At 44.2% G+C, this 16093-nt stretch overlaps 1 protein-coding gene across 2 annotated transcripts in view; it reads right to left on the bottom strand.

The window, feature by feature from the left end:
- LAMA4 (laminin subunit alpha 4) overlaps positions 1-16093 on the bottom strand; it is a 142434-nt gene that overhangs the window by 66968 nt on the left and 59373 nt on the right. The window contains exons 5-8 of one of the 2 annotated variants that reach the window (XM_038554984.1): positions 12083-12297; positions 9843-9917; positions 7794-7945; positions 5473-5583 (exon numbers count right to left, since the gene is read on the bottom strand). In XM_038554984.1, the coding sequence (XP_038410912.1) occupies positions 5473-5583; positions 7794-7945; positions 9843-9917; positions 12083-12297 (553 nt within the window). Of the gene's footprint in view, positions 1-5472; positions 5584-7793; positions 7946-9821; positions 9918-12082; positions 12298-16093 lie in introns of both variants that reach the window. The other variant, XM_038554983.1, reaches the window with a different exon arrangement.

The raw sequence follows: 16093 nt of genomic DNA on the forward strand, positions 1-16093 counted from the left end.
TCGACTCATGGCTTATGTGTAAGAGGGGAAATTCTCCTGTCTGACACTTGGTAGATGCCCATCGGCCTCATCTGGTGCTTTTCTGGGCTCAGGTCTCTTAACAAAAGGCTGCGGTATCTGAGTGGACTGCAGGCTGGTCTGCCCACTGCTGCTGCACCAGGACAGGGGAGGGGTCTTTTCAAAATCCTCTCCTCTGAGGCCTCAGTGTCCCAGCCGGGGGATTATGACATGATTTTACATGGAATGCTTTATGCTTTCCAGGCATAACCCACAGAGAATGCAGAAATGGCATCAGAGCAAGCATGTGCCCCAGAGGCTTTCTCAAGTGAGCCCCAATGTCTCCCATATAAAGCTCCCTGTGCAGCGGTGATGCTCCCCCAAACAGCGGGCCCTCCGAATGGACCCTGCATCTGAGTCATCACGTCCTTCCTCCAAGGCCCGTCTTCCTCCTGCCTTGTTCTAATGCTTTCCAGTCACACAAAATCTGGGGCCATTTTAATATTATACGATGCAGAAAATAAGATGAATCTTACTCTGATGTCAGTTCTCCCCGCTTTTAAAAATTATGGATGCAGACATTTAAAACATCTAGAAATTTTTAACAAGTTATTTTTGATTCAGTTTGAGTTATATTTGCAAAGCGCAACACTTAAAAAAAATTTTTTTTTTTTTTTACTTTGGCTTCATCCTTCAGAGAAAAAGGCCTGTCCTAATTATTGTATTCATTTAACTTATTTCTTGATAAGGAAACTTTGAAGTTGAAGCAATGAAAGGCCGGAGAAAAATGCAATACTTCTGAAAAAACTCCTTTCCGACGAACACCAGAGGGCGCCTGGATATACGCTATATATTTAATAAAAGTCTCCATTCGTGGTAAAGAACGGCCATCACTTTAAATTGGAAATTTATTGGCTCTAATAGATAGTGATGCCTTATTTGAAAGTTTTATTTTTTTTCTCTAACTTTGCTTATGGAAGAAAAATAATGGTAAAACCGCATGGTAAAACTGCGGCATCCTGCTTTAAGAGCTAAAATAAAAAAAAAAATAACTCACAACTGTAAACCAGTTGATGGTTTACATTACAAATAGATGAATCATTTACTCACTTCGACCTCAAACATTCCTTGTACCTTTTTGATATAAAAAGTGGCAAGAACTCTTTGGTAATACAGTGCATCAAGGGTGGTGTATCTAGATTATTGATTTAGAAAAAAAAAAAATCAACCAGACTAAGTGAGGGTTGATAATCAATATCTAGGTTGATCATATACATTATTGTTTGCACTGTGACACTTTTGAAAGGGAAAGGAAAAACTTTCAGTGGTCACTCTGGGAGATTAGCGTAAATAAGGTTGTTACTGGACAAAACAGTAGTGGGAATACCAGTGTGCCATTTCAGGATGTGTACAGGGATACCTACCGTGGGTGTCCCTGCCTCCTGAATGTGGATGGCTTCTGAAATCTTTTCCTCTGAGCTACAGGCTCAACTCTTTCTCTAACTGCCCTCTGGGTGTCCATAGAAAAATGTCCAGAGTAATTCATTCTGTAATTTGATTTTTTGATATTTTTTATTTATTTTCTTACTTATTTTATTTTTAAACGATTTTATTTATTTATCCATGAGAGACACACAGAGAGAGGGAGAGACACAGGCAGAGGGAGAAGCAGGCTCCATGCAGGGAGCCCGATGCGGGACGCGATTCCGGGACTCCAGGATCACTTCCTGAGCCAAAGGCAGACGCTCAACCCCTAAGACACCCAGGCGTCCCCGTACTTATTTATTTTAAATGTAATCTCTACCCCCAACACGGGGCTTGGACTCATGATCCTGAGGTCAAGAATCACATGCTCTACTGACCAAGCCAGCCGGGCACCCCCATTCTGTAATCCTAGAAAAGTCATGTCTCTACGCCAGAGCGTCCTTCCTTGTTACTCATGTCCAACTGGTCACCACATTGTTCTTATTCTGCTTGCCATTCCGGCCTCTCTTCCTGTTCCGTGCCACCACGGTCCTCATTGACTCCTAGTCACTGCAGGTTCTTTCAAGTGAAGGCAAGGTAGTACTCAACCTGGCTTACCTAGACTACTGAGGCAATTTTCCAGACTACTGGAGTCAGGATCTTCAGAGTCTTCCCTCGCCAATCCATCATCCCTACTGCAGAGGAATGTTTTTGAAATTTCCAATCTGAGCAGTTCATTGTCCTGTGTAAATACATCAGTGTTCTCCAGAGTCCACGGGCTGAAGTGCGCCTGTTCTTGAGCGTGGTGGTCGACGTTCCTTGTGATCTGGCTTCTGAGAACTTCTTCAGCAGTATCTCCTGCTCTTTGCCTTACAGCTAATCCTGCACTAGGTCATGGCCAAGGGTCTTCTAGTTCTAAGGACACACTATGAACATCTCTCTGCTCTTGCAGTATTTTCTCTTGTTTGGAAGTATTCGATAAACTCCCAGTCATTTTGAAATACATACCCATGTGTAAACAATACACAGGTGGCTCAGTCGGTTAAGTGCCTGCCTTTGGCTCAGATCATGACCCCAGGGTCCTGGGATCGAGCTCCGCATCAGGCTCCCTGCTCTGTGGGAAGCCTGCTGCTTCTCCTTCTATCCCCTGCCTGCTACTCCCCTTGCTTGTGCTCTCTCTCCATCAAATAAATAAATAAAATCTTAAAAAAGAAAAAAAAAAAAAAAGGAAACACATAGGTCAATACTCACCTTCTCTGAGAAGCATTTCCTCAAGTATCACAAATTCAGTATTTCTTCCTTAGAGTTCTCTCTTTCGCCCTGTAGCATGCCTCTTACCGAATACTATATATTATTATCTTATTTTACACGCCTGTTTTCCCTGCTAGACTGTGAGCTGCTTGAGAGCAGGGTTTATGCTCTATCATCATGTTCGTTTCAGCATCTAGCACCCAGCACAATCCCTTATACACCAGGTGTTAAGTGACGCTTTTGGAATTCAAACATATTTTTTGCCCTACATTTTTATCAGGATCAGAAAGGAGGCTCAGGCGCTTTTGATGTCTACAGTTGACCTACTTTCCTTGTGGTCCTAAACATCTCTCTGATGCACTGATAAGCAGGGAGCTTTGTTGTGGCTGAAGGAGGAGGGTGGAGAGGGAGGAGGTGGAGAAGTGGAGGGGATGGTGTAGCACCCCTTGAGCCAGCCCTTGGAGACTGGGCTCCATGCCTTGGGCTCTGCATTGCAAAGTCAAGTTCCGGTTGGTAAGGGGGAGCGCTGAGCTTGGGAGAGGGCCCCCACCTCTACTTTCACTTGTAGCCTAGTGCCACTCTGAGCATGGTGGCTCGGGAACATGGGAAGGTGCAATCACGACATAGCCTTTGGCACTTCCTTGCAGACATGATCAGCAGGGCTGGAAGAGTGAGGTCCTTTAGAGCAGGCCTATCTGTGAAGACCAACACCCGGGCACCCTTTCGGGGGGTTCCCAGAAGTCAGAGGGCAGGAAAGGGCTGTAGAATTTTCCAAAAGGGGACTTGGTTGTGAAGGTTGGGACAAAACCAGTAACTTTAGGTTAATGTGAATTGTGAGCTTCGGGTCTCACGAGGTTTATAACGCCAATTTGCAGGCAGGTATTTTCAAATTCAAGAGGCAACATTACTGTGATTAAAAAAAAAAAATCACCGTGGGAACCTACAGTGAACTCCTTCATTCTATTTAAAGGCAAATATTAGTTACTTATGTGTAGGAGACTTTCTAAGGCAATCCTTTTCTTAAATCCTTCCAAGAATCAATCACGGACTTTTCTAGACTAAAGGATTGAAGGATGCTTGAGAGGTCATTAAGCTCTGGGCATTTGTTTCAAAATGTTTTAGCGGGTTCTTATGCCATCTGGACTGTTGTCAAAGTTAGAAGGACCTTATTTTCAATAAGAGTCAGTGGAAGTAGCTGGAAGTTTCAGGAGCTTTATCACCAACCTCTGTTCTTGGTGCCCAGGAGCCTTTTCTACTGTGATGTCACTTTTAAGCTCATGCTATTTCCTCCCTATGAAAGCCTGCATTTACCTTCTACTGGAAGTGGAAAAATTGTACAACAAAAGGATCAGTAACTGTGTCTGAGCTGTGAGAGGAACTAATCTTGGGGAAAATATTTTCTCAAGAATTGAGACACTTTGGGCAAATTCCAACCATGGTACCGACATGAAAAAACAATGAGTTTTTTCACAGAGGTTTCTTTCCTGGTATTTCCTCCTTTGAAATTTAAGACATTGCATCGCTTTCTACATACGCTTGCGGCTGGATTAATATGCACCATTGCATGGGAATGAAGGACACAATTTTCATTTTTTTTCTTCATACACATTTCAAAGTAGTTGAATCTTCCAAAGCTAAGATTAGAAAATTCACGTTTTTTAAAAGCATAATCTCTTAAACGTTTAAGAGGCCCAGGGTCAAAAGAGACGATTAGAGTTATTTTGACTTTTATTTTTGTAGAAAATAAGAGCTGTTTTTGAGAGGAATTTTGACAATTGATAATGCCAAAGACCAATGTTTGAACGTAGAAATTCCAGAGCACTCTGGTTAGCACTGGTAGAGAATAATCAGGGGGGGGGAAACGTGTCAGACATTTTAATATGTAAAATACGGCACCTTGTGGCTTAGTTATATTTTTTCTTTATTAGTACAGATGGATATTTTTCCATTCGGCTCCTGAGGAATGTATTTAATAGTCTTTCAATGTTGACTCCGCTCCTGTTTTAATGTTTTTCTTGTTAATTTGTGAGAGGTTTTACAAGCCATATTTCCCTCAATATTTTTCTTAGTCTAGTTAAATTTTCATTGATTTAGTTGTTTTACTGGGCATTTGAAATTTTATCTTGTCAAATCTATTACCTCTTTTTATCATGATTCTTCACGCTGTATTGAAGCATACTGTTATTTCTTTTCAAGGTTTAACAAATATTTAGTTCTGCTTTCTTATGGATTTGAGGTTTAAACTCAAGTCTTGATCTGTGTGGAATTTATTTTGGCATGTGGTATCAAGTGAAATTTGAAAGTGATTTTTTTTTTCCTGTCCACCTGCAAGATTGTTTTCTCAGCATGATTCTTCTTTCCTTTATTCTTTAATGCATCCTTCAGCAAACATTTAAGTTATATATTCTATACAATAAAGTTTATTTCTGGAGTCTCCACAGCTCTTAGCCATAAAATATTATGGCAAACAACTGACCGACTACCCTAATTGAAACATATATCAACCACATGAACCAGAAGCAAATACAATGAAAGTTCCCCCATACACATAGTTTTTCCAAGGAAAGCAATCAAAATGGGAAGAGACTGTAGCGATCAAGTATATTAGCTTTCTCCACAGATCTTGCCTTGATTTATTTTAAGGCACATGGGTCACTGCATTTTTCCTGCGCTGTGTTAAGCCTCAATCGTTGGTGACTAGCCAGGCCGGCCCCAGCTAAAGCCTTTCTCTGAAGGCAGCCCCAGAAACTGAATACATACCCTTTCAGCTAACTCCTCCACGTCAGACAGAAAGCTTTTCATCGTGTTCTCAGCATTGTTGATTTGTATCTTTCTTAGGACGTACTGGTTTTCTCTTTCTGACAATTTTGTCTGTGGGGAAAAAAGTTTTGAAAATACTCAGCAGATGTGCACACCAGGTTTTAAAAACATCTACACAAAGGGGCACCTGGGCGGTGCGGTCGCCCACACCGAGTCAGGTGTCTGACTCTTGGATTTGGCCCAGGTCGTGATCTCACTCACGGTCCTGAGAGTGAGCCCAATGTCGGGCTCTGTGCTCCGTGCAGAGTCTGCTTAAGACTCTCTCTCCTTCTGCCCCTCCTCCTGCATGCTCTCTCTCTCTCTCAAATAAATCCTTTTTCTTTTTTTAAGATTTTATTTATTTATTCATCAGAGACACACAAAGAGAGAGAGAGAGAGGCAGAGACACAGGCAGAGAGAGAAGCAGGCTCCATGAGGGGAGCCCGATGTGGGACTCGATCCCAGGACCCCAAGATCACGCCCTGGGCTGAAGTCAGGCGCTAAACCGCTGAGCCATCCAGGTGTCCTCAAATAAATAAAACTTTAAAAATATATATATACATACAACACTTTCAGTGTAAGAGGACTCGGAGTAGAATGTGAGCATCTGTTATCAAAACTGTGGGGTCTGAAGGCTGCTGCAAGCTGGTGTGAAGATTGGGGTCTGCAAAAGGGTTCCAGCAGCCTACAGGGCCACCATTCTGCAAGCTCTGCTCACTGGGCCAGAGACCCTGACCCGGGTTGTGCCGGTCATGGAGAAAGGGCACATTTTTCTAATTTCACAAAGCACCATATATAGACTGGTGGAGGCCCAGGGTATCTGACCTTTACAATTCCAATTTTGGCAGGCCCTGGAGGAAATGATGAACCCACTAGGATTAATGTAATGTAAAATGTAATGTAAAATGGAGTTTGGAAATTTATTTATTTATTTTTTGAGAAGCAGAGCAGTTTTCTTTATTTCTGATCATTTGTCCTTTCTTTTCCATTTTTGAGGAGTTAGAGAGCTAATGTAGCTTTTTGCCTGGATTACTTTGGAGTAAGCCTTTCAATCCTGGCTCTGATTTCCTGTCGGCTATAATTATATGTATCTTGAAGTTGTGCTGCTGAGGAAAGAGAGTTCAAGCCGTATCAAGAGGCCTGAGTCTGGATGACTCCTCTGAGGAGTAGTACCTTCATGTATCCAAACAGATGAGTTTGGATAAAAATGATTCCTAAGTTTGGAACAGGATGCTCACTAGGAGTCCAACCAGCTCTGTGATTTTGTGCTTCTTGATTTGCTTTACATTTTGCATATTTGGCCAATTGCTGTGATTATCAACTATTTGCACTTCTAAAAAGTAGAATAATGAGCACTTTCTAGGACAGGTACTATTGTAACTGCTCTACTATCTCGCTTGCTGAATTCTCTCAACAACCCATGAGGTAGGTACAATTATTTATCCTCAGTGCCAGTGCAGAAAACTGAAGAAAGAACAGATTAAGTAACGTACTCAAGGTCACATAGTCTGAATGCAATCAGTGTGGTTTCAAAGTTTATGCTCTTACCCATGATGCAAAATTGACAAAGTAAAAAAACGTGTGCCAGTATTAATTCCATTATCCTTCCAGTTAATTACTATTGTTAAAAAAAAAAATCTGTTGCTTGTCACAGAAGCCCATAATTTAGAGGGGAAAAACACCTCTTAAAGTTTAGATATGTGAGTACTGTTACAGTCTACTGTTTTTGGCTGTTGTCTTGTTTATTAGATATGAACCACAAGACCCATGAGGAGACCCTGACCATGTACGTGCTTCAGTGTGTGTGCGTGTGCATGCATGTGTGTGTGTGTGTGTGTAGAGGGGAATGAGAGATACTGTACATCAATAAGAAAGAAAGGGAAGGGTGGGAGAGAGAGAGAGAGAGAGAGAGAGAGAAACTACTAGAGAAACTCCTCAAAGCACCATAAATTGAGGTTAAGGTAGTGGTAAGTGTGTGGTAAGGACCCAAATCACCAATGTACATTTTTACCAAGGAAGTAAGAGCGTTTGCCTTCCCTCAGTAGTTTGGTACATAGATACTGTTTGTTGAAGTTACTGCATTTTCCATATTAACTTCTCTTATAGACGGAAGCTCTTGCTTTTGGCTGAAGCTCATGATTACAATCAACTTTTTCTGATTTCCTAGTCCAACACTCCCTCCGTAACAGCTATGGGCCTCGGATGATAGAAGGGACTGAGTCATAGGAGCAATTCCACAAACGAGCATGGGATACGCCTGCAGGTACAACATGGCCACATACTTTGAGGAGGTAGATGGTGGAGTTGAGTTCATTCACGTGCCTATGAGCAGCCGCACCGGACGATACACTCAACAGACCAGATTTGCTTTCTTCAATCGACAGCGCCGCTAACCGAAGGTCATCAATCAGATCCCAGATGCACTTATCACAGCCTGGAGGTAAAATGGACATGTCGTTTTTTTAAAATGGAGTCACCCAGGAAGCTTGTGCTCTAGCAGATCATTACGCGGACTTCCTCGGTTCATATCATTTTTATGTTTGTTTCCCAAGGAGCTGGTCGGGGTCAGAACCAGACCTTGCGTTCAAAGCACATTAGGGCCTAAGATGACTCAACCTGTGCGTCAGGCCCTCTCCCCACTTAAAACATAACAAAATGAACGCATTTTGTTCATGCAAAATGCATGCAACAGAGAAAGTAGGCTGTCGTGGACACACCAGTCACTGAACTGAGAAAGAAAGGAGGCATAGAAGCGCAAGCCATTGGCAAGATGGGTGGGCGAGGAGAAGCACTCTCTCCACCTCTCTTTAGCGGTAGGACAGCCCCCTGGGATGGCTCTCTTCCTGCTGGGATTTTGCTTGGTGCCCACTGGTGAAGAGGCCTGTTTGGTAGGCACCCAGGTACCCTCCTCTTTCCTACTCTTATCCCAGGGGTGGCTCAGCGCCTCCGCATGGCCGGACCGCCCATCTGGACCAACACTGCAGCCATAAGGAGGTCTGCAGAATGCCACTGCTTGCGTGTATCTGCTCAATCTGGGCATGTGGTCAAGTAGGCTGTAGTTTCTTCCAACTCCTTGCATTTCACATTTGAGTTCCTCTTACTGCTGTCATCGGGGTGGGGGGCCCAGTGGCCCCTCGAGGCACCCTCAGGAGGACAGCAGACCGAGCTTTGAAACCCGTCTTGACCCCTCTTGGAAACTTTCCTGTTCCCAGTCTCTCTTCCTCAGACTCTACTCTTTTCTAATGAACCAATGAAGGAAGACTGAAGCGTTAATAGTTGTTAATATGTTAATTTGTTATTTGAAGTTTAACATGGTCTCATTTTTACACTATCTTGAAGGAATGACGCCCCAGCCAGCACATCAGGGCTGGTGGAGGAGATGTGCGGGGCTGAGCAAGCATCTTGGTGGCCTTAAAGTGACTTCGCTGATCAGCATGTGAACTTTGCCTTGCTTGAGCCTCACGTCCTGCACCATCTTCTAAGGTGTGAATCATCGGTAATATTGATCTCTTGGGCTCAGATCAAGATGCTTTTGTTTGGGGGAGAGGATCTGAATGTTAAAATAGTCTTTAAACCACTCTACTTTGAGGCAAATATTAGTTATGTTCTCAGTAAAAGGGCTTTCTAAGGCAAACCTTCCCTTAAATACTTCTAAAAATCAGTCATAGACTTTTCTAGATGAACAGCTTGAAGGATGCCTGAGAAATCATTAAGACCAGCTCTGGGCATTTGTTTGAAGTGGTTCAGCAGGCTCCTGCACCGTCAGGACTGCCCATCATATGACTGACAAGAAAGGCAGAGACACCCAGGAAAGTAAGAGGACAGCTCCACTCCACAGGGCCTGCGTATTTTCTTTCTGGTGCCCCTTCAGTTTAGGAGTGATTTGGGAAAAGCCACCTAAGTCTCTTAGTGTTTTGGTTTCCCTGGTGTTGCAAAGCATTGTCTGAAGACAATGGTGGGGGGTGCGATATATACTGCGTTATCTGAGGACTTGAGAATAATATACAAAAAGGAGCTAAAATGAACTCGGTCCACCCACAAGGTAAGATGCTGAACTTTAAGGCTTCATGACTTAAGTTTTCTAAAATAGAGTCTCTTAAATATGTCAATCACCCGTTTGCCAATTGGAATCAAGTAGAGCGCCGAATCGCTTTGGCTTAGGGTCCACTTGGTGGAGGCACAGGCAGGGTTAAAGCCAGGGGTGGGACTCAGGCAGTTTCTAGAGAGGGGATTGCATAGCTCATCTTAATCCTACACCTGCAGCACATTAGAGAGAGTGGGGTTAGTCAATCATGTACTGTTATTTTTACTTATGGTTGGGCAGTCCGTGCCTGTAGGGGGTTCAAAACCTTCTTCCAAGCATTCTCCGGTTACGCTGTCACACGGGCCTCCCCCGCAATTGCACACTGTGGGAAACAAAAACAAGACATTAGGGATTCGTTGCTTAATGCTTCAAATATGGCAATGTTTCCCGGGTTTCTAGAAATACTGGCTATCAGTAGATAGTTCTTCCAATGGGAATTGATTATAGAGTCTGTGAGCTCAGCGGCCTTGTCAAAGGTGGTCCTGGGACAGAAGTCACTCTAACTTTTCTAGGACTCCTCTCTCAACTTTTCAGAATTCTGACAATACTGTGCAATTGCTCCAGTCCAGAAAGATCCTGGGAAGTTTCACAAAGTACAGAACGATCCCGGGACCCATCATTCAACGGGAATCTGAGAGCCCTCCTTTGGTTGCAGACGGATTCTCCAGTTGAATCCAACTCTAGGGTTGATCATTGCCAGGTGTGAGGGAGGAGCAGCCCAGTGGGAGGGAGGGAGGAGGCTCAAGAGCGATTTTTGGCTCCCACGGTGCTTGACCCTTGGCAAGGCTGACTTCAAACCTCCAAATGATAGCTATCAGTGGGATGGCTAGGATTAATGTCGTGGGAAGATTCGGGAAGATATTTATGTGAATTTAGAAGACCTGAGAGCTCATTCTTAATCTACTAATGATTTTCAAGAAGGTTTTTGGAAAAACCGAAAACCAAAAACAACACCCCAATCTCATCAGGCTGTTCATTTTCCGCTAAATTTCTCAGTAGCAATTAATCTATAATATTTTATATTTATTTATTTATTTATTTATTTGTTTATTCATTTATTTTTAATCTGTAATATTTTAAAAAGATATCCCAAGCTATCGATGCTAGCCATGAGCTGGAATGGTATTGTGAATTCTCCCCCACTTCTTAACTGTCTTTACAGAATAATCATAAAAAATTAGCTTCAAGAGGGACGTGCATTTATTACATTTTAGCCGTGTAATGTTCCACAAGGTGGAGATTCATTAGGCAATTCAGCGAGATCCTGCTTCATGGCTTCTAATGTTAGCATCTTTCCTAAGAGTGATCTGCATCGATGTAGTTTAACCTAAGTTTAGTAAATGTTTTGAGAATCGGAACTTCAGGGTCTAAAACTTTGATTTTGCCCACACTCTTTCAGATGCTGGTTTTCTCTCTTCAGTCTGACGGGACTGGACACGGAAGTCCTCTCCTGCCCCGGGAGCTATGCCTTAGTGCACTTCGTTTTCTTGTAGACGTGTTTACTTTTACTGTGACTTCTGCAGATCCTATGTGCCTTCTTCCCAACTTTAAACTCTTTGCTCCTTAAAATCTTTTCAGGTGGGAATCTGCTTCAGTGAGGGGGATTCCAGTAGAAGCGTGCCGCGAGAGCACAAGGCCTCTTCCTCTCAAAGTCACAAAAGAGTAAGAAATATTCCATCTTAACCTTCCTTTGCTTCTAGAAGAAGGCAATTTACCTTTGTTTCCGAAGCGCTTCACTCTATGCAGCAAGTGGATTAGAGAGATCACGAGTAACACGTGTGCATTTCAGTCTAGCTGAAGTTTAACCAGGAAGATTTCTTACACTATCCCTGCAATATTTTACTTTGACAATTTGAGGAAATTGGGGGATGACTACACTGCACCCTTGGCTTGCTCATCTATTTCACTAAGAAATTTACCAAACATAACTGATAAAAGAACATGGCTTCCAGAATAAGAGAACTGAGATAAATCTTGCAAATTTCCCTTCAGAATTCTGGTCAATGATAGATAATCTGTGGAAGTCTGTTTTACTTCTTTGATCAAAATCAGAAGAATATGGGGATCCCTGGGTGGCTCAGCATTTTTGTGCCGCCTTCAGCCCAGGGCGTGACCCCGGAGACCTGGGATCGAGTCCCACGTCCGGCTCCCTGCATGGAGCCTGCTTCTCCCTCTGCCTGTGTCTCGGCCCCTCTCTCTCTCCCTCTCTGTGTCTCTCATGAATAAATAAATAAAATCTTAAAAAAAAATCAGAAGAATATAAGATAAGGTGAAGGTTCATTTGTGTGACTGTCTCATGGTTTATTGTACCCATGATCTGACTTATACCAGTAGCCTTGATAGTAATCTACCCTTGGTGAGTTTGGGATGCACATTCCTAAGAATGCACATGGCCCTGGAAAAGTGACAAGGGGGCACTTGCAGTTTCCCCAGCGTTGATCCACCTGAATTCAGTGTGCGCACTGGCTGGGATCTACAGTAGCGTACCTGCACAGTTCTTGGCTATCCGGGCATCCCCATAGTAGCCAGGGGCACAGCGTTCACACTTGAATCCCGTGGTGTTGCGGAGGCAGTTCCTACACTGGCCGGTGACCTCATCACAATCTTCAAAGATCAGGTTGGGATCTGAATTTCCACTGCAGTCACATTTCTTACAGGTGCTTCCAATCAGCAAGGGGTTTCCATAGTAACCAGGGGCACATCTAAGGCAGAAATCGCAGGTTAAAAATTTAGCAGCCATGGTTTTTCTTCTCTTTCATCTTCTTTCCTACCAAGAGAAAGGATAGTGAATATACGTGGATTGCCCTTCCAGAATTCATTCCCACTTTTCCATCTTCCTATTACAGAACCACTCTTCCCTATTGGGATGGAGTCCATTTAGTTTGGTCAGAACTTCAGGTGCACGAATGTCTAGATATAACTAGTGTGTGGGTGTTGTGGGTCACCCCAATGACTAGGGTGCATGGCTGGTATATGATCGAGAGCTGTCAGACATGCTAAATGAAGAGGCAGGTAGGACTCAGCTCTGGCAGCCATCGTGTGGTGGAGGGAAGGCGGTGTGGACACAAAGCGGAGGGCAGGGCTGAGAGTACCACAGATACGTGGAATTGGAGCCCAGATGGCCATTACTGTGGACATTTTAATATGTGAGCCTACAGAGGCCGAGCGCCTAACTGCCTTGTTGTGAGGGCTGAGCTGGTGTTTATGCTCATGCCAGCTGGGCCCTTAATGAGAGACCCCAGCTCCGTTGGAGAATAGAGACCAAAATCCATCCAGCCTTTGCTGGACTTGTTAAGCTGTGCCTTCAGGGCGAGGCTGCTTCTGCTTAGGGGAAGAAATGCCTTTCCCTACTTTTCCCAAAGGGGCCTTGTGGGACAGTAGAGGCCCCACTGTGAGTGGTGGGACCACAGGCCCCCATCCAAGGGAGCAGCTACTCAGCTCCTGTCCACTGTTTCCAGATTGTAGCCTTGAGAGAATGGAGGATCTGTGTTGCCAGATCTCTCTATTTTTAAAGAAAAAAACTGAAGTTTGGATTTTGATGTGAAAACACGATTTTTAAGGGCTGGCTCAAGCTTTGTAAGAAACTGTCTGAGCCAAACTACACATGTTTCTGGCTGGCTATAGCCTCCTCTTTGCTGTGACCCCAACGCAGTGTCGAGACTGGCTAACTGGAGCCGAAGACGCTTTGGGAGTGGCTGGAAAGAATGTGCAGTCACCCCTCCGTGGAGCTGAAGGTCAGGCGCAGGAGTGGGTTCTGATGTGAGAGAGAATAAGAAAGGGAGCCAAGGGAGGTTTTCATGATGAAAGCAGAGGTGGGGGGAGCCGGTGTTGGCTTCAGATGCAGGTGGGCTGCGGGCTGGAATGGGGAGGCAAGGCTGGGGTGTGGAGGGCCTGGGCTGGGGCGTTGGCCTTGGGGAGGAAAGCAAGGGAGGACTTTCCAAGGAAATCAGGAAGACCTGGCCAATAATAACAAGACATTACTTTCTTCTTCTTCTTCTTCTTTTTTTTTTTTTAAATGCTTGCATGATTCAGAACATTTGAAAAATAGAGAAATGAAGATCACCTGTAATCCTAAGGTCCTAACAAAATCACTGTCCGATATTTTGCCTGAGTTCCTCCAGGCTTTATTCCCATGTCTCAATTTTTTGGTGTAGTTGTAATGGTGACGTATGTTCAATCTGTGTGCCCTTTATTTGCATCGTGTCTCATAGTGTCGCCGAGGTGAGTTTATTCAGTTCCCACAGACACCCGGGAGGTAGGCCACACGGGCCTGGCATTCTGAGGCTGAGAGGCTACTTTGGTTTTCCAGGCTCATGTAGCAAGGAACTCCCAGCACAAGACCCACACCTTCTGACCCTGATGTTCTTTCCTTCACTCCACCCTGGACCAAGTGCTGCTGCTATAAAGGAATGAATGAATTCTTCCAACAAAGGGACAATTCAGGTCTATTTTATGTAGGGTGTGGAGAGAGGGGAAGAGGAAAAACACACAGCCCATGCCCTGAAAGAACAGGAAACAAATCAAGCACAATTATACATAATATCATAAACTCTAGGAATCGAGGTCTATGAACAAGATAAGGATGAATGTTAAGTGCCACACAACCCACAGAGACACCCCCAGGAGGAAATGTTCAGTGAGTTTTGTTATTCATACTCCTGTCTTTGCACCTCTGATTTATGGCTTCTCTGGTTCCCAAGCCAGCACAAACCATTCCTCTGTGGAACACATGGCTGGACTGAATTCCTATCCCTCGCCGCAGTTCACCAGCCAGAGAGTATTAGACTCTTGGTCCCACTGAGAGGGGCCTCAGACCTGCCACCTCGGAGTAGGGAATCCCGGGGTCTGGGTGCAAAGGACCTTGCCCAAGCTTCCAGAGGTCAGGCGCCACTTCCTTCCTTCTCTCCGTTGAATCCCACTGTATCTGGTGTCCTTAGGTTGTCTCGTGGTCTCCCGCAAGAGAAAAACCACATTCTCCATTCTGCAAGTCAGAACCTCAGTCCCAGTGGCAAGCTACTTTGAGTTTCGAGAACATCTTTTGGTGGTAGGTTCAGAGGCAGTGAACTTCATGCATGTGCTCAAGTGCATTTTCTCTCTCTTTCTCTCTGCCTCTAACAAAAAATGAGGTTAAAAAATGTACTATTTAGAGCAAAAGTCACACTGGGGTGAGAATGAGAATCGCAAAACTCCTGTCTATGAGGCCTGTACGCTTTACAATCATTTGCATCAGGTGCTAGCTTGCATTTGCAACCTCTATTCAGCCAGAAGGCAGTGTCTTGAGTCACTCAGTTCGGTGTCACCCTCTTCCATTTTCTGGGCGTGAAGAGGAGTGGGAAGCAAACAGAGCAGGCGATGACTGACGCTTGTCACTACAGGTGCCTTTTTAAAGGAACATTAACAGTACCGTCATTGATTTTTCATTAAATCAAAAAAGGCTGTTACTTAAGCAAAAATGACTGAGTGCCTTTCTTGTTCCAGATACTGTGATGAGGGGAGAGCGGCAGAGAAATGAATGAGATGCAACTTTTGCTGAGGAGCTTCTACTTTAATAGTAGAGACTGAAAAAAAAAAAAAAAAAAAAAAAAAAAAAAAACCAAAAACCCAAAACTCTGAAATGTGTGATTTTGAGCATGTGGCTTAATTTCTCTGTCTCTCACTTTCCTACTCTATAAATAAGGATGAAAATGGTATCTCATAGGATTTTTTTTTTTAAGGTTTAAATGTATCATTGTATGTAAAGTGCTGTCAAGGCGCCGGCACAGGCACAGGGTAAGCCTCCCTAAGGTTGCTATTTTTCCCCTCCTGGTCAGGCCATCATCCGCAGCTGGGCTGGAGGATCTGAGGAGCAGCAGCTCCCACGTGGAGAAGTTGAAGTGTGAGGTGAGGAAAGGACTTTGGGAACCAGCCCGCCAGGGGCCGGGGGAGGCTACAAACACGGACCTCATTATAAAGACGAGGGCGTTTGAGGTGTTTTGCACGGAAAGAGAGAAGGGAAGGGAAGAGGGTTTGGTAAGAGGGTCATGTTCTGTGCTGCAGAGCTATGTTTCTCAAACTCGTGTGCGTCACGGATCCCTGTGAAAGGGAAAACATTTTCATAGGACACCTCTCCTGGTGTGCACCGAAATGATCTTTAAATCTTTAAGTAGATCGAACAGAAAACTGGGTAGAAACTCCTTACACCTATGGCTTTTATACATTTTGAAAACCAAAGTAAATTCTGCAGATAAAATACAAACAAAACTGTGAAACCACTGAATTCGAACTGATAGCATCAATTCAAGACAATGGGTGAGGTTGTCTTGTTGCAACTGAATGGCCACTTGCGACAGGACGTGGGAGGGGATGGTGCGAGTTCCGCACCCACGTCCCGCCATGTGCTGTGTGAGGACTCTGTCTGCTTTGACGTCGTGCCATTTGGCCTCCAACTGTCTGGCATGTGTCACTGACACCCCCCCCCCCCCCCGGCTGGTACTTTCTCCTCTGCTTTGAGGCAGATCT

Source organism: Canis lupus, chromosome 12 (assembly GCF_011100685.1).
Source record: "Canis lupus familiaris isolate Mischka breed German Shepherd chromosome 12, alternate assembly UU_Cfam_GSD_1.0, whole genome shotgun sequence".
Lineage (NCBI taxonomy): Eukaryota > Metazoa > Chordata > Mammalia > Carnivora > Canidae > Canis > Canis lupus.